Source organism: Peromyscus californicus, unplaced genomic scaffold (assembly GCF_007827085.1).
Source record: "Peromyscus californicus insignis strain IS unplaced genomic scaffold, ASM782708v3 Scaffold_18__1_contigs__length_77618521, whole genome shotgun sequence".
Lineage (NCBI taxonomy): Eukaryota > Metazoa > Chordata > Mammalia > Rodentia > Cricetidae > Peromyscus > Peromyscus californicus.
In genome coordinates, this window is record NW_026294480.1 from 9,303,263 (window position 1) to 9,325,209 (window position 21,947).

Below are 21,947 nucleotides of genomic sequence, written 5' to 3' on the forward strand. Positions count from 1 at the left end.
GAAAGAAACAGGAGATTGTTGTAACACTTGGGTCCAGGCGGAAAGAACAATTTCAAGCTCTTTCTGTTTGCTTGCCCATTATTCTTGACCCACCTCACACAGAGCTCCCAGAACAGTTGCCAACAGGCAAAGATGGGCTTGCCAACCATCTGCAGAGAGGAAGACATCACAAGCCTTTTAGGGCGGGATCCACTTCCTCTTTCTCTGTGCTATCCTCTCTGGCCACTCACCTGACATTTCTTGTCACTCACTCAACTTTGCTGAACAAATATTGATGTGCTGATACTTTGTCCCCTGTCCCTCACCACCAATGTATTACCAATGCTTTGAGTTAGCTTCAGCTACATTTTGAATTAGTTCCTCATTTACAGTTAAGACTCTGGGATGATCTCCTCAAAGAAGCATGCTAGGTACATATGAGATCCCACTAATTGGTCCCTTCTGGATTTTCCCATCACAACTAAGCTCTGCCTCATTCTACATTGGCATTAAAGCTGAAATTGGAGCCGTTTTATTAAAAAAAAAAATTGAAAATGGTGGCGCATGGCTGTAATCCCAGCAGCTTGGAGGTGAAGGCAGAGGCAGAGTGGAGACATCGCTGTATGTTAAGAACCATCCTGGGCTACATAATGACCTAGACTGCAGTGGGAGACGTGGTTTTTAAACCCTCCTTGATCGAAGCTATACATGTTGAACACAGTGATGATGCCTCCTTTACGTGCTAACCACAGGATGTGGTATACCCACCAGTTCACCATAGCTGCTTTGTGCCTATTGCAAAACACAATTTCTTTCCATCAGTTTCTAAACTCCCATGTTGGTTATCTGATAAATAACTAAAGTTAACTTGTAATGAGTCAGAAATGCACAAATATACTATATATATATATATATATATATATATATATATATATATATATATATATATATATATATATTACCTTAGTTGCTTGTCAAATGGTAAGAGCAGATGACCCTCTCTGCCACATCAAGTAGGCAGGTGTTTAAAGTTTGGCACCTCCAGTGATGCAGAACTGATTTCCACTCAGTTTTGTACAATAAAAAGATATATAATTGCATAAGAGAAGAACACTACTAAGAAGTCACGGGTGTCTAATGACTTAAGATCCAAAAAGTTACACTTTTCTGGGTTTAATCCAGATTCTGAAATCTTGGGCTAGCTTCTATACAGTTCCGTCACCAGTAAGATCCAGTAGAGAAGGTGGATGTGTTACTGCCTGCCCAAGTGCTTTCTGCAACTGACAGACTGAAATCCTTAGACAGCATTTTGCAATCCTTGACATCCTTTTGGCTAGACAAAACAAGCCCAGAATAAAACTCTGACCCACTTACCCAACTTTCTATGGGACATGTGCACTGGGATTCTGGCAGAATGCCATCACATGCAAAAACCTAGGTCTTAGTATTAATCCACATGCCCTAAACCTACTCAGCTGCTTCTGGAACCTGCTCCATCTCTGTCATTAAAACTCTGTTTTCTTGGTAATCTGGTTCTTACTATCATTGTCTAGCTCATGAGAAAATCACATTGGCACGTGCACTTGAGTGTACACACACACACACACACACACACACACACACACACACACACACACGTCTTGTTGCTCATCACCTTCAATGAAGTACGTTTCCACAGGTAACTTTAACTTAGATTACTGTAATAACTCCCAAATTACAGTCTTCCTTTTGCCTTTGATCCTCAAATTTTATTCCTAATATACCAGCCAGAATAAGCCTGCTACAAACTAAGCCAGGCTGTATCACCTCTGCTCAATGGCTTGTCTTAAAGGGCCTTCCTGATCTGTCTATCCTTCTGCTCCAGCCCTTGGCAAAGTCCCAACCTCATCCCATGGCCAAGCCTTCCTCCTGCTTACTGCTTTCCCCAGTGTGCACACCAGGCACACTCCCCCACCCATCCATCCCCCACCCCCGCTGTGCCTTTGGACTCCCCTTTCTTCTGTCAGAACACCCTTTCCCTAACACCCATACGGCTAGCTGGCTCACTACTCCAGGAAAGACTCAAAAATCACCTCCTGATTAGAACCTTCCTTAGCCACTTCATTGAAAGTGTTTTTTTGTTTTTGTTTTTTTAAATAATTTTCTGTCCTTTCTATTTGAGAGGAGGTTAGAGATTTCAGGATAATCTCCAGAGACTGAACCAGTGGTGGCACAGAAGAGATACATGGTGAAGAACTGTGAAATTAGTTCCTAACGTATGTCACTACCCTCTATTGATACTTCTAGTTGTCAGGGACAGATCTCTCAATTCACAGCTCTGCTGAGACAAAATCTACTTAGTAATCTCAATGTATCTGTGATCTTTCAATAAGCAGACCAGGTGACTCCCAACTGTATGACACCTGGAATGGTTTCAGACACAGGGCATCGCACACAGAGTATGAAAGCTCTGATATCTGTCAGCGCACACATACCACAGTCTCTCTCCTATATTTCTCTTGGGCCACGGGTCTCTATTTTCTAAATAGAACATGGAATCTTATCCAAATCCAATGTTCAAACATTCTGACAGGATAATTCTGAACTCAAAACCACCAGTATCAATTTGCATGAAGAAATCTTTAAATGAATATTTTAACATGTATGTTAAACAAATGAATTCAAACATTTAAAATGTTCATTGCCACTCTAAAATTAAGACTCTTCAGTGGCACATTGAATATTTTTTTTTCTCACTAGGTAACAAAAATGAGATATGGCCACAAAATAAGAGGAACAGATGGGAGAGAAGGGGCTGGTCAAATGGAGCACTCTTCCTGGCCAGAGAAACAGAGAAGTGTCCTCACCTCTAACCAACAGAAACTTGAATGCTTATATACCACCACCAGCACCACCACCACCACCAACTGCAGCAACAGCAGCAGCAAAGACTTTGAAAAACTCTTCGCAGACATCAAAGCATAAACCACTTTCAAAATTTACTCACTTTTTTCTAGAGTCAACGATACAAGGGACAGTTCTTCGTTAATCGTATTTCCATTCCCTAAACATTTCCTCAAGATCCCACACATTCGGCTACCTGGCCACACCCTCTGACCCTCCCCCCTAAACAAACAAGCAAACAACAACAACAACAAAACCACTCTTATGTCATCAAGTAAACACAGAAACGAAATGGTCTTTAGTAGTCTGGACCGGGCCTCCTTGACTCTCCTCCACAGTAGCTGGGGTGGGTGAGTGATGTCCCAGGGTTTTAGTCTCCTATGACCACTTCTCTGCTTGTTTCGAAGGCTGCTCTTCAAACTAATGGCTACATTAGAGATATTTGGGCATTAATGATGGCCTACCTCCAAAATGCCGCTCTCCAGGCAACACAGTGAGAACGATTATTTTCAGTTCTGTAAACGCACCTCGCACAATTCAGCAGGCAGCATATCCCAGCCTGCATCCCGCTAAGCTAGGCTAGTCCATGCTGGCAATTACTGTGTTTGAATTAAAGATGCCCCTGGCCACCTGCCCTGTGCCTGCAACAGTTCCCTTTTTTTTTATTCTATTTATCTTCACAGTCATCTATTTGTGTCAAGAAAAGAAACATATGAGCACAGCATCTGTTACTAGAGTCACAAAATTACCAAATACTTCCAAAAGGGAAGAAATAGGCAATAAATCCAGATTACTTGTCAGGTGTTTAAGGAGAGAGCTTTAGTCTTTCAATCACAGTGTCTTGTTTAAGCTGAGCATATGTTGCTAACAGCAGAGTCGCCCAGCTCACCCTAGTCTTTGATGCGGACAGGCACCAGAGAAATGTCACCTCTTCTGAACTGGCAGGGGAAAGCAGCACCCCCCACCCCCGCCCCGCACAAGCCTATAATGAAATAGGTAACACCTTGAAGACACTTCCCTATTGGTTACTTTACTCTGCTTGATGAAACCTATGTAAGTTGAGAGTCTGATTTGGGGAAAAATCTAACTTTTTCTGGCAACTAGCTCTGATCATACCCACTGCTATAGTTACTGGATTTCTCTCTGGATGCAAGCAACAGGTCTATGTGGCCCTACTAAATTAACCTTATTGCTCGGTTTAAGTCTTCAGACTCCTGGGAGGGAAGAGGGAAGACAGGAGGGTGTTAGAGGCGGGAGAGACCACATGACACCTAAAGAAGGATGCTGACTGACAGTCTTTCCAGACAAGCCCTGGCATCCCCCGACAGCCTCAGAATCTGAAAACTGGCCCCGAGGCATGCCCAGACCTGCTGCTTGGATCCAGCACCCCTAGTCCCCCATCATGCGCCCAGGTGAGCTGCGCCAAGGGCGCCAACTCCCTTACCTGCCAGGCTGCCCGGCCTCTGGAGGGTGGCCGTGGCATACAGTTCCTGCGAATGCTTGCTGTACTGCTCGGACGCGTGGACCAGGCGCTTGGTGGGCGACAGGGTGGCGTAGGTGCCGATGGTGGAGCTCAGCTGGTGGATGGGCGAAGAGGAGATGGTGGACTGCACGGTGGGGGGCGAGGTCACGCGGATCGGGGACAGGCCGGCCGAGGACACGACGATGTTGATGGGCGAGCTGGTGCTGTAGGACTTGGCCAGGCGGCTGGGCGACTGCTTGGGCGAGGAGCCTCGCGGCGCGGCGTAGGCGGCACCCTCGGGGGCCGAGCCTCCGCGCTGCAGCTTGGTGGGCGAGCCGCCCTGCGTGGTGGTCAGCGGGGAGCCCCCGCGCGGCGGCGCTGGCAGAGTGGAGCTGGAGTAGTAGAGCGCGGCGGCGGCGGGCGGCGCGTCGGGCAGGTGGAAGGCGCTGCCCAGGCTGGGCGCGAACGGCTCCCGCGGAGGCGGAGGCGGCGGGGCAGGCTCGGACCCCGTCAGGTGCCCCGCGCGGCCGGTCGTGCCCTGTGCCGGGGAGAGCAGAGAACACGCGCGCTCAGTGGTGGAGAAGCAGCCGCCCACCCGCCCCGCCCGGCTGCAAAGGACAACTTCTGCGCCCAGAGCCCCGGGAGCCCAGGCAGCGAGAGGAGAGGGATGCGAACTCACACCCCAGTCCGTTCCCAGCCAGGCTCCTTTCCAAGGAGAAAGGAGAGGGCTAGCAAAGGCAGGCTGACAACGGGGCGAGAGGCATGCCTCTGCTCAGCGTTCCAAGAGGTTTTAGTCACAGAAAAAAAATTTTAAAGGCCACCCAACCGGTGATCTCCCAGAACGCCCTCCCTATCTGGCAGTTTTAATGAAAACTCCACGCTCCCATTATTTCAGGAGACACACTTTCGGCTACCAAAAACTGACCGCATTGTATACTTAGATGGAGGATGCAAGAGATGTACTTCTTAGAATTAATTCTGCTGCTTTGCCGCTAAGACTCTTTCTGTGGGCAAGAGTTAAACAGAGGGAGAAATGCTACCTCACAAGAGTAAGCTTGGCTTTCAGTATTAAAAAAAAAAAAAAAATCCAGAGGAAGCAGATCAATTAAAATTGAAATGACAAAAAGCACTTCTCTTTTCTGGATTTTCAAAGTGTACTCTAGATGGCTCAGTATATCTCTCTGGTAGGCTCCTAGGAGCCCCCTACAGTTGTGTCTTCCAACTGAAAGTCAGTTGCTTTCCTTTACTTAGAAGAACACAAAAGACAAGGGCTGGGGTGGAGTTAGAAAGATCCCGGGAGGGGAAAGCAGTTTCCTTGAATATTGCTCAGAGACAAATTTGCATCATAATGAAAACAACTACCTCGTCAAGCATTTCTGGGAAGAAGGTCTTGATCCTCCAAGCTTCCCCTCAGGGGAAGAGAAAGGGTCTGGGGAGTCCCTGGTGTGCAATGCTAGCCGCTTTGCTCCAAGGCATGGGAGAAGAGGGTTTGGGAACAAAGAGTGCTGGTTCCGCAGCAAGGACAGCTAGGGGCTGGCGGGAAGAGGGACAGAAGAGCAGATACGTGTTTTCCACCGAAAATTTCAGTTGTGTCTCTGCCCTTTGGGATGGCATTTGGCAAGAGGGAGGCTGGGCACTTGATCTGCACACGCACAGCATTCCAAATTGTCTCTGGGATGGATGTCAGGAGAAATGCCGAGGGTTTAACCGGGCAGCATCAAGTTCTTCTATTAAGAACAAGTTAGGACTTGGGGAAACATCTCAGTAATAAAACCTTGCCTCATGAGCTTGAGGAGCCCAGTTTGATCCCTAAACCCCACCTTTAAGGAGGTGAGGCAAATGGGGTTTGTGTGCTAAGGAGGCAGACTATTTAAGCATCCCTGGGGCTCAATGGCCTGCCAACGAAGCCTCTTTGGAGAATTCAAGACCAATGAGAAGGTCTTTGGGGAGAAGGGTGTACAGAACGCAGGCAAGGACACTTGAAGCTGTCTCCTGACCCCACCCCCACATGCACATGCATAAACGCTCACACACTCACACATACACACACACTCAAAGCACAGCTTTGTGTGAGGGAGATAACCATTTGTTAAGAGACTTTCTCAGGGGAAGGTGTATGTGTATCTTTCTCTCACACACATTTGTTTTATATATAATGAGTATGTTTAATATAAATTTCATAAGTACATTATGTATCCCAACCTGAACTGGAATTATTTTTAGTGTAACAGTAGGAGTCAAAGTAGAATGCAAGCCCCATGCGTTTGCGCAAAGAAGTCTCTCTAGCAAACCACAACAGGACCACACCCACAAAGGAGACTGCAGTAGCATTTGCTGAGTAAATGAAGGAGAGGCTCACAAACTTGACCCAGGCTTTGACCTTGAGAATACAAACTCAAGAATGTACAAGCTCTGCAGAAGCTCTCTAGATCTCAGAGCTGTGGTCCAACCTTACCCTGAAATGCTTGGGAGCTTTTCCCTCAGCAGTGTTTCTGAACATGGAACCTAATAGACTAGGCGTCCCAAATCAAACTGTAGGTGAGCATTGCCAGAGGAACTTCAAAAACATTTTGGAACAGCTATGACTTACTCTAGACATTTAACTTAGAACCTTGAAGGTGGGACCTGAGCAACAGGCCAGTGACCCAGCTTCCCAGGAGATTCCAATGGCCAGCACACATGAGAACCAGTTCTTAGAACTGTGGTTTTCAGAGCGTGCTGCCTATTCACCAACAAAAGCAGTGTTACCTCAAACAGAACAGAAACCTTGCTGGAAACCAAGCTGTTTGGACAAGCTCTCTAGGTGACTGAGTCCCCACCAAACTTTGCGAACCAACAATGGCAGACCATCTGGTTCTGAAGGTCTGAAATGGGTCCTGGCATTGGCATTTCTAACAGTCTGCCAAGGGAGGTAGATGGTACTGATCTGAAAAATTCTGACAAGCCCACAGACATTTTCCTTCTGAGGATCTGCTATTTTCACTGTTGACTACGACCTCTGCAACCTGGTACCCAGTAGTAAGTGGTGGGAGAGCTTCATACAGGAAGATAATGATGGAGAAAATGAGAATATAGGAACACCCTATATTCTTATAAGAAAATACTTTGTTATGTCTTCTGTGGCACTAATAATTAACTTCTAGTACATTAATGATTGCATTGCCAAATGGTATGCTTTTAAATAAATGCTGATAAATATAACTAATTTAAGTGCAGCTGTTACTGCATTTTTGCAGTGGACGGAGGTTGATATGGAGATATACAACTGGTCAGAGTGCAAAGAACAAGTAACTGCGACCAGCTTAGTCCTCAACTACATTGGACCACCTTCTCTCAAAGCTTGGGAATGTCTCAGAAGGAAGGATAAAAAGATTGTAAGACTCAGAGACCAGGGAGGGGTGCTAGGCAACGGTGTCTTCTAGACACAACAGGGCCATCACAGCAGTAACTCACAGCAGCTGTGGCTGCCTGCAGAGGACATTCATAAGATAAAGTCAGCACCTGCATGAATGGGACAGTAGATCAAAAGGTTCCACCCAGGAGACACTGAAAGGAGATGCTTGTTGAGGGATGCAGAATCTGTTTTCTTCAGGGGTGTGGTCCTGGTAGGCTGTCTATGCTCCGGTGGATGATCATACATTCATGCCCATACAAACAGCACTGCTTGAGTTTCGAACAAATAAGAAGAGGACATGAAGTTGGACAAAGTATCTTGGGGTCTGAGAAGAGCACGGGGCAAATACAGGCGAGAGTGAGGGGTCTGTATGACTGTAAAACACTGTGTTCATGTATGAAACTCTCAAGGGTACATACATTTTTTTTAAGTAACTGTCTTTTTAAAGTAGATGGAGGCTACAGTAGAGACCTACAACTAGTCACAATGCATAGAATAATGATCATGGTATGCCTAGCCCCACTTGGTAAATTTACCATGCAGCCCCTATACTTAAGGTCCAAGGATTATTGTTGAAGAGGAGTGGTGAGATCTGAAGAGCCAGAGCACCAAGACAGGCCATCTGCTGGGAGACAGTGTCTTTTATATGTGATAGGGAAGCTGCATCCATGAACTCTCAACCATGTGGTTGAGATCATCTAAACATCACCTGCAAAATGATCACACAAGTTGACATCCCAACATGTCAGTGTAGATGGTGGGAATCTCACAAGGCCCCACCCCTAGATGAAGATCCATAGGCTGCTGAGAGGGGAGGACTCACAGGCTGCTGAGAGGGGAGGACTCACAGGCTGCTGAGAGGGGAGGCCTCACAGGGCTGCTGAGAGGGGAGGCCTCACAGGCTGCTGAGAGGGGAGGTCTCACAGGCTGCTGAGAGGGGAGGACTCACAGGCTGCTGAGAGGGGAGGTCTCACAGGCTGCTGAGAGGGGAGGACTCACAGGCTGCTGAGAGGGGAGGACTCACAGGCTGCAGAGAGGGGAGGACTCACAGGCTGCAGAGAGGGGAGGACTCACAGGCTGCTGAGAGGGGAGGACTCACAGGGCTGCTGAGAGGGGAGGCCTCACAGGGCTGCTGAGAGGGGAGGCCTCACAGGCTGCTGAGAGGGGAGGTCTCACAGGCTGCTGAGAGGGGAGGACTCACAGGCTGCTGAGAGGGGAGGCCTCACAGGGCTGCTGAGAGGGGAGGCCTCACAGGCTGCTGAGAGGGGAGGTCTCACAGGCTGCTGAGAGGGGAGGACTCACAGGCTGCTGAGAGGGGAGGTCTCACAGGCTGCTGAGAGGGGAGGACTCACAGGCTGCTGAGAGGGGAGGACTCACAGGCTGCAGAGAGGGGAGGACTCACAGACTGCAGAGAGGGGAGGACTCACAGGGCTGTGAGAGGGGAGGACTCACAGGCTGCTGAGAGGGGAGGCCTCACAGGGCTGCTGAGAGGGGAGGACTCACAGGCTGCTGAGAGGGGAGGTCTCACAGGCTGCTGAGAGGGGAGGACTCACAGGCTGCTGAGAGGGGAGGACTCACAGGCTGCAGAGAGGGGAGGACTCACAGGCTGCAGAGAGGGGAGGACTCACAGGCTGCTGAGAGAGGCAGAATCAGGTTTCTCCAAGGATGAACTCCCCAAGAGATTATCCAATCCCAAGTGGTCATCCCTAAATACATGTACATATGAACAACACTAGATGGACTTGGATATCTCTGTGTGTGTGTGTGTGTGTGTGTGTGTGTGTGTGTGTGTGTGTGTGTATAACAATTATAATTAAAGAAGAGGTCATAAATTTGAGAGGTGACACATGGGAAAAGTTGGAACATGGAGAGGGAGTGGTGGAAATAATGTAAATATAGTTCACTTATATGAAAATTTTGATAATTAAAAAATGAATTTAAAAGGGAACTAACTCAATTAATAAGCTAATTAACTAATAAAATAGAAAAATTACTCAATATTTCTGTATTTGAATGATGTGTGATCCAGGAAAGCTATGGTTTGTAAACATCTTGCATTCCTGATGATCTGTTGGACCATCTAATCTGAGAGGACTAATTCTGTTGAATGTTAACATCTATGTAGTTTCCTTAAAAGGTCCCCAAATCTGCAGAAATTTTGGAAAATGCCATATTACCTCTAGACATTTTGAAAGCAAAGGTGTCTAAGTCAAAAATAGGCATATAGGAGGATTTTGGTGAAATTTTTAGAATTTTTAACAAGGAGAAGGGGAAGGAGAAAGAAGTGGTGACATTTTATATTCTCTGAGGCGGTAAGCAGTGTTATTCACTGTGTACCGAAATGTGAATTTTACATAGCCTGCTGTTTCCATTTGTTTAAAAGCCTCCATCTCTGGGCCTTCCCGGGATGCCAGTCTTACCAGTACCTGTTGAGCAGCATGGCCATGGCCATTTGCTGTAGGCCTGGCAATGTTACAAACTGGTACATCCCAGTATGGCAGCCACTGGGCAAACAAGCTCACTGAGTGCTTAAAATGTTGCTTGTCAGCTGACGCTGACGATCTGGATTTGGCGTACATTTGATTAATCTCAATTTACATAGCCACATGTAACTGGAGACTACCTTATTGGGCTGCACAGCTGCACAAGCTCATCTATAGCTCATAACAAAAGGTCCAGAGGTACTATGGTCTATCCCAGTGGCTGATGGAGTAATAAATGTCTAAGAACAGCTCATCATTTGTGCAAAAATGGGAATCTGGGAGCACGGATCCACTTCTGTTTCACTGCATAAATTCATTTAGTAACTCTTAGCCAGTTTGGGAGACATAAGGCTGCCGTTCAAGCCTACTTCACAATTCATAGGCTGGCTTATTATAACCCACTGTTGAATTAAAAACAATACACAATAGATGTAAAGAACTTAACCCACTCCTGTACGGGTTCAGCTGTACCTCAAACATGAGTTCATATAATAAAAACATAAGTCTATTTCTAAAATTAGATTTCAGCCAAAATTGGACTTTTTAAAAATTAAGGACTGGACTCCTTTCCATAGTGATATTTATAAGCAATGATATTGGAAAGAAATCTGTCATTGTTGAAGAGGCCCTTAAGGAACAATAATGATAAAACTCATTTCACAAGAACTTGGAGCAGAGTGGGCCCTGATGTTGTCCTTGGTCATAGTTCTGGATGCTGGCAGGGACCATTCCTACCTCTATCTTTCTTCCTAGTTCTTTGGATTAGTAACAGAACAAAGGTGACTCTGTCTCCTGAGAAAGTGGGGACGCACTTCTTTGGTACTAGGAAGGAAGCTGTGACAAACAGCTATCAAGTAGGTGATGTGACTGATTAGCTTCCAGGAGGCAGATCTGGGCACATGCTCAGGGTGGTTCTGTTTTATCTCGTTATTGTTAGAAAATCCCCAAGAAAACAGAAACAGAAACCATAAGCTCCTAAATGTTTTTATGAAACAAAAAGTTCTTCTCTTTGTATATAAGTTTCATCTGGGACAGACTTAGGATATACCACAGTTATACATTTTATGTTCTATTTGTGTGTGTGTATGTGTGTGTGTGTGTGTGTGTGTGTGTGTGTGTGTGTGTGTGTTACTTATTTGTTTATTGTGGCCTTCTCTGTAATTGTGCAATGGATTCACACCTCTTTGATAAAACTGTTTAATAGAGGATATATTGTTCAATCACTACTGAAACACAATTGGATATGGAAGTTAGGCAACGCACCCATGGCCTCCAAACAGGCTTTAACTGAAACAGAGCACAAGCTTGATGCATCAGGTCACTCACTACCTCCACAATTCACTAACTAGAGCACTGTCCCCAGCATGGTAGGACAGGTGCTCTCAGAGTGGGTTCAGCAGTTCTCTTGAATCAGTCCTTTTCTGAGATAATATTTCATTGCCTTTCAGTGTGTGCTGTACTCTCTGGGTCATAAACACGATACTGTTCTGTTTTGGAAGAGTGGAGACCCTGAGAATATGGTGGGTTTAGTGCAGAAAGTTGCATTGGCCTCAACAGCAAACAGTTGCTTCCCTGATCTTCACTCTGAATCATCTGCAAAAGAGCCAGGGATGGCAAAGAGGTCACAACGGGGACCCTTCCTGGAGCTTGGATGCTTATTTTATTCTCTTTTTCTGGAATTCTGACAATATAAACAAAGCAAAGCACAGCAAAGAGAGAGAAGAAGAAGAAAGAAGAACCCCAGTGCTTATTGCCAGCTCTCAAGTAACCTGACAGCTAACATGCTCTCAGGAATCTTGAGTTCCGATCATGAGTAGACCATGACCCTAAATGAGACCACATCTTATGAAACAGGTCCCCGATTTATGACAGTCCTTGTGAGGACACACTGAGACCTGCCAAATGTGCTGAAGTAGTCAGAAGTTCCCACCCCCACCCCCACCCCAGCTCTGGGAGAGGAGTGATGTTTGCCCAGAATGCTAGTGCACTAGGCAGCTAGTGCAGTGAAGTCAGGAATGGGCAACTGAAGTCACTGGCTGGTGGCTTCCCAACATGAGCCTCTTCAATAGCTAGCTACCACAGTCTCCTGTCTTTTTTTTTTTTAAAAAAAAAAACAAAACCCATTTTGCCCTTTCTCAGTTTCCTGTGATTATGACACATAGGCAGACCTGTCACAAAAGGCGTCCCCTCTCTGAAGGCAGCTCTGAATGATGGTGACTAAGTCTCTGTTGGCAGAAGTGCTTCTGGGTCAACAGAGGCTCATTGAAGGAAAAGTCTGGACAGCACATTTCAAAGGAACCTCCACCTCCAGGCTGTCAAAAGAAGTGCAGGAATGCAGCCCTGGCTCGTGTCAGGAAGGCCGTGGGCTGACGTTTGCAGGAACTAACAACACAGCGTGGTCTAGGTGATGTCAAAATGGTCAGACATTAAAGAGATGACTGATGCGTACCCTTCCAGTGACTGGGGGAACCAGGGGACAAGTCCCTGCAATGGCATCTTTGGAGACACTGATTTCTCCAAAGTTAGGTAAGGAGATTTTTGTCTGTGCTAATTAAAGCTTTGGAGAAAGCATTGTGGTTTCTTAGGATGCATTTGCCTAGAGCTCAGGAGTTCACACACGGATAGACAAAGCCATTGACTCTCCCACCTTTCAAATGAGAAAAATTACCTACTCTAAAATGCAAATGGTTTTATGAAAGCAGTATGTAAGATATAAGTATGAGGGAAAATTTACATCCCCAAATCAGTCATGGTCCTTGAACTGACTCCCTGGATCATGATGTATTTGCTTGTGCATTACTACCACTGTCCACAGGAATCTGATAACTTTTCCTCTGCAGTGATCAACAGAAGGGAAGGCCAACCTCTAATTTCAAAGGAAGAAAAAAAATCCTGGTACTGTAAGAAAGATTTGATTTTGGAAACAAGTCAAATAAAATGATGTGGTGCTTCTCTAGTGATTCTCTCAAGGGGTCCTGGCTTTGATAAAAACTGATAAACAACATAAAGAGATGAGACAGCTTCTATGTACAGTGCCTGCGCTGTCCCCGAAGGCATTAACTGCTACAGCGGTTACCATCAGTGGGGAATGAAGGGCTAGTAAAATTGTGGGCAACAGCTCACTGACAAATTCAACTTTATTGAAAAGAAAAATGGAGATGGTTTTTCTCCTTCAGAGAAAGGGCCAAAGGACCAAGTGTCACCTTGTGGATCATCATCGTGGAGACCACCCTCGCGGCTCACTTTTTTTTTTTTTTTTTTTTTTTTTTTTTTTTTTTTGGTTTTTCGAGACAGGGTTTCTCTGTGTAGCTTTGCGCCTTTCCTGGGACTCACTTGGTAGCCCAGGCTGGCCTCGAACTCACAGAGATCCGCCTGCCTCTGCCTCCCGAGTGCTGGGATTAAAGGCGTGCACCACCACCGCCCGGCCGCGGCTCACTTTTTATCTGAGGGTCCCAAAGTTATGGAAAGCAGTGAAGGGAGGAGGAGAAAGAGAAGGGCGAGGACAGAGGGACAGAGGACAGAGGGACAGAGGACAGAGGACAGAGGACGGAGGAGAAGGAGAAAGAAGAAGGCCTGGCTTTGGCTGGGTTTTGGAAACCTGTTCCTAAGGCTGGGTTGCCTTGTCCAGCCTTAGCTCAAGGAGAGGAGCCTAGGCACACCTCAACCTGAGATGCCACACTGTGTTGATACCCATGGGAAGCCTCCTGAACAGAGGTGGAGGAGGGGTGAGTTCCGGAGAGGGATAGAGGGGAGGGGAGGGGAGGGGAGGGGGAAGGGGGAGGGAGAGGGGAGATGGGAAGCTGCCATCAGGATATAAAACAAATGTAAATATTTAATTAATGAAAAAAGAAGATGTGGAAGAGGAGAAGGAAGAATGGTAGGACACATAAGAGATACTGAGAGCCATCGGGCCCCTTGTGATGCAAACAGGAGATACTAAGTATTCAAATTCTCCAATCCTTAAATCCTTAGGATTTAAAGATGTCATTAGTACAAACAAGATGCTATAAATTTTTGGATCCTTGGATGCTTATTTTTCCTGTCCTTTATCCTCCCTTTAATGAAAATTCGATAGGGTCATAGCTAGTAAGTATTTTATGTACAACCATTTCTATAAGCCCCCACAGAAAGAAAAGTGGAGAAGAAAGCACAAAAGAATGACACAAAGATCCTATAAATATTTACCATAAATAATATATAGGAAGCATGTCTTCGTGGAACATCTTTTTAAAGTCTACATGAACACTGGCAAAAATATATCACATAAAACTTTCACTTCAGCACAAAGTCCTGTCAGTACAATTTTAATAATCTAAATATTTGCACAGAAAAGGAAATGTTAGCTTGGAACACAATCATACACTCCCTGCAATACAAAACACTTCCATTGTCAAAGCCAGATTAAACATATTTATGCTAGAACGGGAAAACAGGGGAGAAGACTTGAAAGCCAAACAAGAAATGCAGATTTACAAGAAACAAGCATTTTAAAACTATCTGGAAAAAAAAAAAAAACACAAAACAAACAAAACCCTCCTAGCAGTATCCCACAGATATGCCACCAAGGAAAATACACAAAACATCATGCTTTCTCCTCTAAATGCTGCATGTTGGATGCATTCTGTACAGTCTACATGGCATACATCTAGGCAAAGCTGTGTTTTTCAAATGTACTGGTAACTTGTCTATCAAAGCATTACTTCAAGATAATTTGTCTTATTATTAAGCAGGCAAGAGTAGCCCTTCCCATGCTGGGGTCAATACAATGGCTGATTATTGAAAACTTTCTCCTACTCTGCACCAGATGGGACTTTAGGGTCTACTCCACTACCACTCATACTTGTCAGTGTCCCAACAATGTACTCATCTGCCTCTGGGAGACCTGAACACTGACATATTCATAATTATGATACATTATATACAGGGGCATACAAGACGGGAAGTCAGTATAACATTAAACAGATAGGCCAGATTGAAAAGAAATGAAGAATTTTGTTCTCTTGAGAAGCTTGTTGCTCTTCCAGAATGTCCACTACTGTATGGTTTCATTTTAGATAACTGTCACATGATTCTCAGCTTCCTACAGGCTATTTCCCCAGGATTGCCAGAGCATATTTCAGTCCTTCCAGGAAACATGTGCATGGCTTTTTAAAAAAATCTCTCAGCTCTGATACCACTTTTCCAGGGTTGTATCCTCAGATATATAATTTCATATTTCTCATTTATTTTGTTTCTTTTAGGAGTGACTTGCTGGATGATTTTATTTTATGTTTAGACATGAGAAAAAAATCATTTTCAGAGTGGTTCTTTTATGCCATAAGTTGTGCGTACAGCATTTCAAGTAATATACAGGGCATTTTACATGCAAGGAAGCAAGCAAAACCTAGAAGCTAGCCAACTCCTTGTTCTCCAGCCTACTTAGAAGCTCCTGTGGTATTACTATGGTGAATGGCTGAACCTGGTGGAATTTGGTGGACCTTAGGCCAGTTACTGAGGATGTAGAAATTATTTTCTGTAGATGACACTCTTCATTGAAACACACAAATGGGAACCTCTTATGCAGCAATAAGTGACTGGACAATCACTTTTACATATCATCATGCTCTGCTGAGAACTCTTTACTGGCTTCTACCTTACTCAAAGATGAGCTCTACCAATGATCCATTATGTCTCTTTACAAATCTGCACACCTTGCTCTAGCTGCCCTGATCTACGTGTTGTTTTTATCAATATACCAGACAACTCCACCTGAAGGCCATTACATTCATCGTCCCCTGGATAACCATATACCTCTCCTGTGTGTCCTCACCCAAATGTCTCCTCTGCAAAATTCTATAGTGTTTTATTTTCCTCTCTGAGTATCATCCTGTTCTGTGTCCATTTCCTCCCTTCAGTGACCATCACCTTCTAATTTATGAGATACTATGCACATTGCTTATTTGAAGTGTTGATTTTCTGATTTCCATGCATACTGCTAGCTAGAATAAAGGGTCCCCAAGGATCAGGACCATCTCTATTTTCTATACTTCGCCATCCCAAGAACACAGGCTCATGCCATAAACAAGCATAGAACAAATGTCTTCATGAATCAACCAATAACAGGGTAACAGATGAAGAAAAAGGGAGGGAAGCTTGATTTGATTAGGACCGCTTATAAGAGCTGACGTTGGCTTAGAAGAAGTAAGCAGATAGGGAGCAGGAATCCACATAGTCTGATTAAAAACTATGAAAGGTGTGCAACTTGGATGAGCAGAGCCTCTGGGGTGGAGAAAAGAGGGCTGGGGGTAAATCAGGCTACATCACTTCCTGGATGTGACATTTGCTGAGGTGGGCTGTACATCCGCTGACCTCCAATTCAACTTCATGAATTCCCCTTAGCATTGGAAAAAAGTCCAGCCAGTAACACAGAAGAAGTGTCTGATGGTGACTCCTGTGACCGATGAGGATCTGTGAGGATACAGTGAGCGTGTAACCCATCCCCAAGGCCCACTGCAGAATTAGCAGTGGTCATTCAATAAACTCTTAGGAGGTTGGATAAACTAGAGTCTTTCTAAAAACTGACACCAGAATCTTAAACATTGATGACAGTGCTTCATATTCACATTGGGGTATCATTTGTGAGCAAGACAGAAACAGTTCATATCACCTTTAGAATTACAATTTTTTAGAGAGATGGGAAAACATCTTTTTTCTGTTGATTATTGATCTTACTCAGCTCATCATCCATTAGCCACAATTTGGGCTTACTCGCCCTTGTAGCACTTGTTAACGACAGGACATTCAAAAAATTAATCTCGCTTGAAGGAGAGATGTAACACCATTGAGAATATTGACAAGAATATATCACATGGGCTTTGTAAAACCAATGGATCTGAATGAGATGTTTTTGAAATGGGACCTGGCTGCTCTATTTCCAAGAGTGTAACACTAATTGTTTGGTTAAATTACTAGTTTTCTGGTTCAGCATTTCTATGCTGTTACTTTGAAATTACAAGTCCTATGGGGTATTCAGCGAAGCAACTTCTCATATACAGCACACAGCTGGAGTTCATCATGCTCCCAATCACCAATAACCAGTAAGCTTTTTACAGTTGAGTCAGCCAACTCCCATCTCAGCTCTGCTGGGAAAAGTTCATTAGTCCATCAGTGTCTAGTTTGAGTCTTCAGACTTCTTGATCCCACCTCTCCACCCCACAACATTTGACTCCTACTAAAGTTATATCTTGAGCACTGACACTCATTGGTGTCTTCAAACTACAACTGGGATGACTCCAAATACATAGCTGTGACATCCCTACCATGTAGTAACACTTTCTGATTAAACTTTCATGGGAGGCAGAGAGTCAAACATTCAAGTCCATGAACTGCTTTATAATTCTCTCTTACCTACTTTGTTACAGCCCAGCACACATGACTGTAACATTTACAAAACAACAGCTGTCAGAGCATTGTTTGAGGAAAGAAGTCATTCTAAAATACACTTATCAGAATGACTTCACTTTAAGAAATGAGATGCACAATGCATGCCACTTGATGGCTGTAGTGGCTACATGAGGCCATTATAATCTAACCTCTCTACATACACTGTGTAGGTCCACATGGCTTTCAAGATCCTACTGCTACATGGAGGAGAGCTTGATCTCAAGCACCTCTCAGTTTTATTGGAAAGACATATGGGTGAATAATAAGAAGTCAGTGAGAGAGATGGGCTAGAGGCTTACAGAACTCAGTGATGGGTCCTAGGACTTGGGAAGGGTTCCTGATAAATGCAGTACTCAATAAGTGCCTAAGAAGTAACTAACCTCCTCATTTAAAAAATTGAGAGTTGTTGGTCCTTCACTCCAAGATCAAAAGCATATAACTTCAGAATTTCTTGTACATCTGAAAATATGCTCAAAACTTCCATAGATAACCGTAGGATATATTAATTCTGGTAGATTGACTGAATATATAATAAGTAATATATAATACATCCAAATCATAAAAACAAAAATGATACACACACACACACACACACACACACACACACACACACACACACACACACACGAGATTTTCTTTTTGGTGGTATAAAAGTTTTCAAAGGAGAATGTGTGTGTGTGTGTGTGTGTGTGTGTGTGTGTGTGTGTGTGTATGTGTGTGTGTGTGTGTATGTGTGTGTATATGTGCCTGTGCAAGTGCATGTGTATGTGTACTCCCCTGTGCATGAGTACCCCATGTGTTAGATCTGTCTGCTTTTAACCAAGTTGTTTTTAACTATAGATAATGAATTTGTGCACTGAAATTATAAGAATACTCACATGCCTTAAAGAAACAATTAAGAGTATACTTCAAAATCTGACTTGACAAAGTGTAAGTATTCCTAAGCTAATCACAATAATCTACAGTCTAGTTCTATATACTTGATTAAGAGTTTACACTGCTCCTTGATAGGATTAACTTCAAAGAATAATTGCATGACTTTTTTTTAAAGGATAGAGACTTGTGTCTTTTTCCCAGCTAAACTCAAAATTCAGATTGTCTGATTTACTGATAACACAGATAGGTGTAAGTATGGTAACTATATCCTCATTTACATATTCATGCAGCTAAAATCATACAACAGAAATACAAGATTAGCAATTCACAGACATTCCTAAAGAAAATTTTGCCCATTCTGTATTACTCTACACTCATAGTTTGACATTTCTTTAATTCATTCACAGCAAAGGACCTTTTGTAAGTTTTCCGACACATCCACAGAAACCTTCTGGAGCTCACATTCCTTGTGCCCCCTGCCTCTGCATCTGCTCCCTTGGAGCATACCCCCACAAAAGAGCAAAGGACCCTTACCTGACTGAAGCTCTGGGCGGCAGCTCGGGCTTGTGTGCTGCGTGCTGGGAGCTGAGAAGGGGCTGTGTCACCCAGGGCCAGGGTCTGGTTGCTATGGTAGCTGGCCGGATACTGGAAAGACCCTTCAGGTTTGGAATTGAGCTGAAGTGCACTCTGGGAGAGCAGGCTGGGCCCTGCATTGAAAGTCATTTAGAGCAGTCAGTGACAGTCTCGGTGAAGCAGAAATGACATGTATTATTTATTGAGAGTAGCCTAGAATTATCACATGGACATTCCAGCCATCTATGCTTTGAATTCTGAGAACTAAAATGACCATATAATGCAGCTCCAGATGAGATTTTGTGTGTGTGTGTGTGTGTGTGTGTGTGTGTGTGTGTGTGTGTGTGGCATAAAAGTTCTCAGAGGAGTAGATTTTTCAAATGATCTCATCCTGACCTACATAGAGATATTTCTTATGAAGCAAATTAATCAAGTAGTTATTTTTAGATCAGACAATATCAGAAACATCTGAAATAATGTAAAAAAAAAAACCCTTCACCTTTTTGTACATTTTAATTGCATTAATATAATTATATCTCCCACTTCATGACTGGCATACTAAAACACTCAAAATCTTCAGATCAGTGACAGATTCCGTTGTATAAATAATGATGTAATACCACAGTGCCAGAGAGCAGACAGTGTTTAAAATATTAATAGCTGTTCATACAATGTAGGATTCACCCTGGTCTGATACAGTCCCTGCTGACTAGTTATCTTTGCCATCACAGCAATGCTCAGGAGGAGAACAAAGAGAAAGGTGTGGTGTTAGGATTGGTGCTGTTAACATGGGGTGCATTATAAGGAATGAGGGGAGGATGGGCAAGTCCGGGCCTTAAAATTTAATCACATTATGCATGCACAATTTGGCTTTATTTTCTTCTATTTTACTTATATTGAATTCTTACAAGAGTTTACACTTTTTATTTTGGGAAAAAAATTTTAAACTCAAACTTAATATTCACTTTGGGAATTTAAACCTTCACCGAGAAGTGAGCATGCGTTTTCTAGTTTCCCTTGAGTGTGTTTGAGATGGCTGGTGTAGGAACAGTGTTGGAGGAGGCAGAACTTGGCAATACCAATGTCTTCATGTTTCTTTGCAGCATGGTGGGAAGCCAGCTCTTCATTCATGCAGAGTAATAAAACATACAGCCTACAGGACAGTCATGGAACATCCTTAATGCTCTCTTTGCTTCTTAAAATAACAATGTCATTTCCGGTAAGTGAGAGCTCACAAGATTCCTGATTGTCCTTAAACATGGCATTCTCTTTCCAATGAAATCCTAAATGTCACAAGGGCCATTCTCTGACAACTATAACATGCCTAGTTTCAGGAGTATTGGTTCCCATGATCCTTGTCATTCAAGGTCTCTGCCTTTCCTCTCTCCCTTTGGAACAACATGAGGATGGATACCATTTTAAATTATGTTTCTATCCGGTCCCAACCTTACCATGAAAGGTTTCACAAAAACACAAGCACAACTCTTTTTCTTTTAACCCAAAACATAGTCCCAAGGCAACAGTATATATACATCAGGCAGTTATGTTTTCAACAGCCTGCAAAAGAAGACCATGTAACCTATTTTGATGGTATTATAAGCTTCATCACCAGAATGATGCTGCCTCTGTGGAGAGACACATTCCCTTTCCTTCAGGGTACCAGAAGTCCACTACCCTGACTGCAGTGGTAGAAGCTGCCAGGCACAATAGAGTCAAGAGCTGGTCTCTACATTCTAGACAAGGGGCAGGCAGAGTTCTGGAAAAGCTTTTGGAAGTGAAGTGAGAAACTTTGGGGTAGTGATCCATGGGGGCTAACCATGGAGAAGAGAAAAGAGGTCTTCACTGGAAGAGCAGAGATGAGTTTTGGCTAAATGATTTAGTACTGTTGGAGGTTTTTGCTCTTTTGGGGTGTGGGGGCTGCCACCCAGCTACCAAATAAATCACACACAGGAGCTTATTCTTAATTATGAATGCCTGGTCTTAGCTTGGCTTAGTTTCTTGCCGGCTTTCCTTAACTTATTTCATCTACCTTTTGCCTCTGGGCTTTTCCCATTCTCCAACTTCTGTAAATCTTACTCCGTTGCTGTTTGTGCTGCTGGGTGGCTGGCCCTTGATGTCCTCCTCCTTCTCTGGCTTCTCCTTTTTAATCCCCCTTCCCAGATTTCTCCTTCTATAAATTCTCTCTGCCTGCCAGCCCTGCCTATCCTTTCTCCTGCCTTGCCATTGGCTGTTCAGTTCTTTATTAGACCATCATGTGTTTTAGACAGGCACAGTAACACAGCTTCACAGAGTTAAACAAATGCAAAATAAACAAAAGTAACACACCTTAAAATAATATTCGACAACACTTTAGTCCTGGTCCTCAGCGAAGACCATAATGGAGAGAGTGAGCAAGGTAGAAGAGCAATGCCTCTGTTAATCACTGACCTACTAGGAACACGAAACTTTGCGCTGCTTTGGTTTGTTGTTTCATTCAGGATAGTGGATGGGCACATATAACAACCTGTGCTGGGCACACCTTCCTCCCACAGTGCACCTCAAGGGAAGGGAGGTTACAGCAGACACAACAACAGTGCACAGAGTTGAAAATCTCAACAGAGTAAAATAAAGCAGAAGCTTTAATTTCACATCATTTAACATAATCCATAAAGCAAAATGCCCATATGTTCTAATTATTTGCCTTTAAAGAGAGTATGTGAATTTTGCTCCAATGAACTTTTCCTGAGTAGCAAGTTAAATAATTTTGTGTCCTATGAATTCATGCCATCATTCCCAGAAATGTACAAATGCTATTCATACAGGATTTTCAAATAACAACATAAGGTTCTTTTGCAAGAAAGAATTTCAATTAAAATTATGGTTTATTTGCTCCTGA

General features: G+C 43.9%; 1 protein-coding gene across 8 annotated transcripts in view; it reads right to left on the bottom strand.

Moving 5' to 3' along the window:
- The window catches only part of Ctnnd2 (catenin delta 2), an 863,700-nt gene that overhangs the window by 380,716 nt on the left and 461,037 nt on the right, over positions 1–21,947 (bottom strand). For all 8 annotated transcript variants that reach the window (XM_052743025.1, XM_052743021.1, XM_052743024.1 and 5 more), the window contains 2 exons: positions 19,034–19,206; positions 4,307–4,862 (listed from right to left, as the gene is read on the bottom strand). In XM_052743025.1, coding sequence (XP_052598985.1) covers positions 4,307–4,862; positions 19,034–19,206 — 729 coding nt within the window. The remainder of the gene's footprint in view (positions 1–4,306; positions 4,863–19,033; positions 19,207–21,947) is intronic.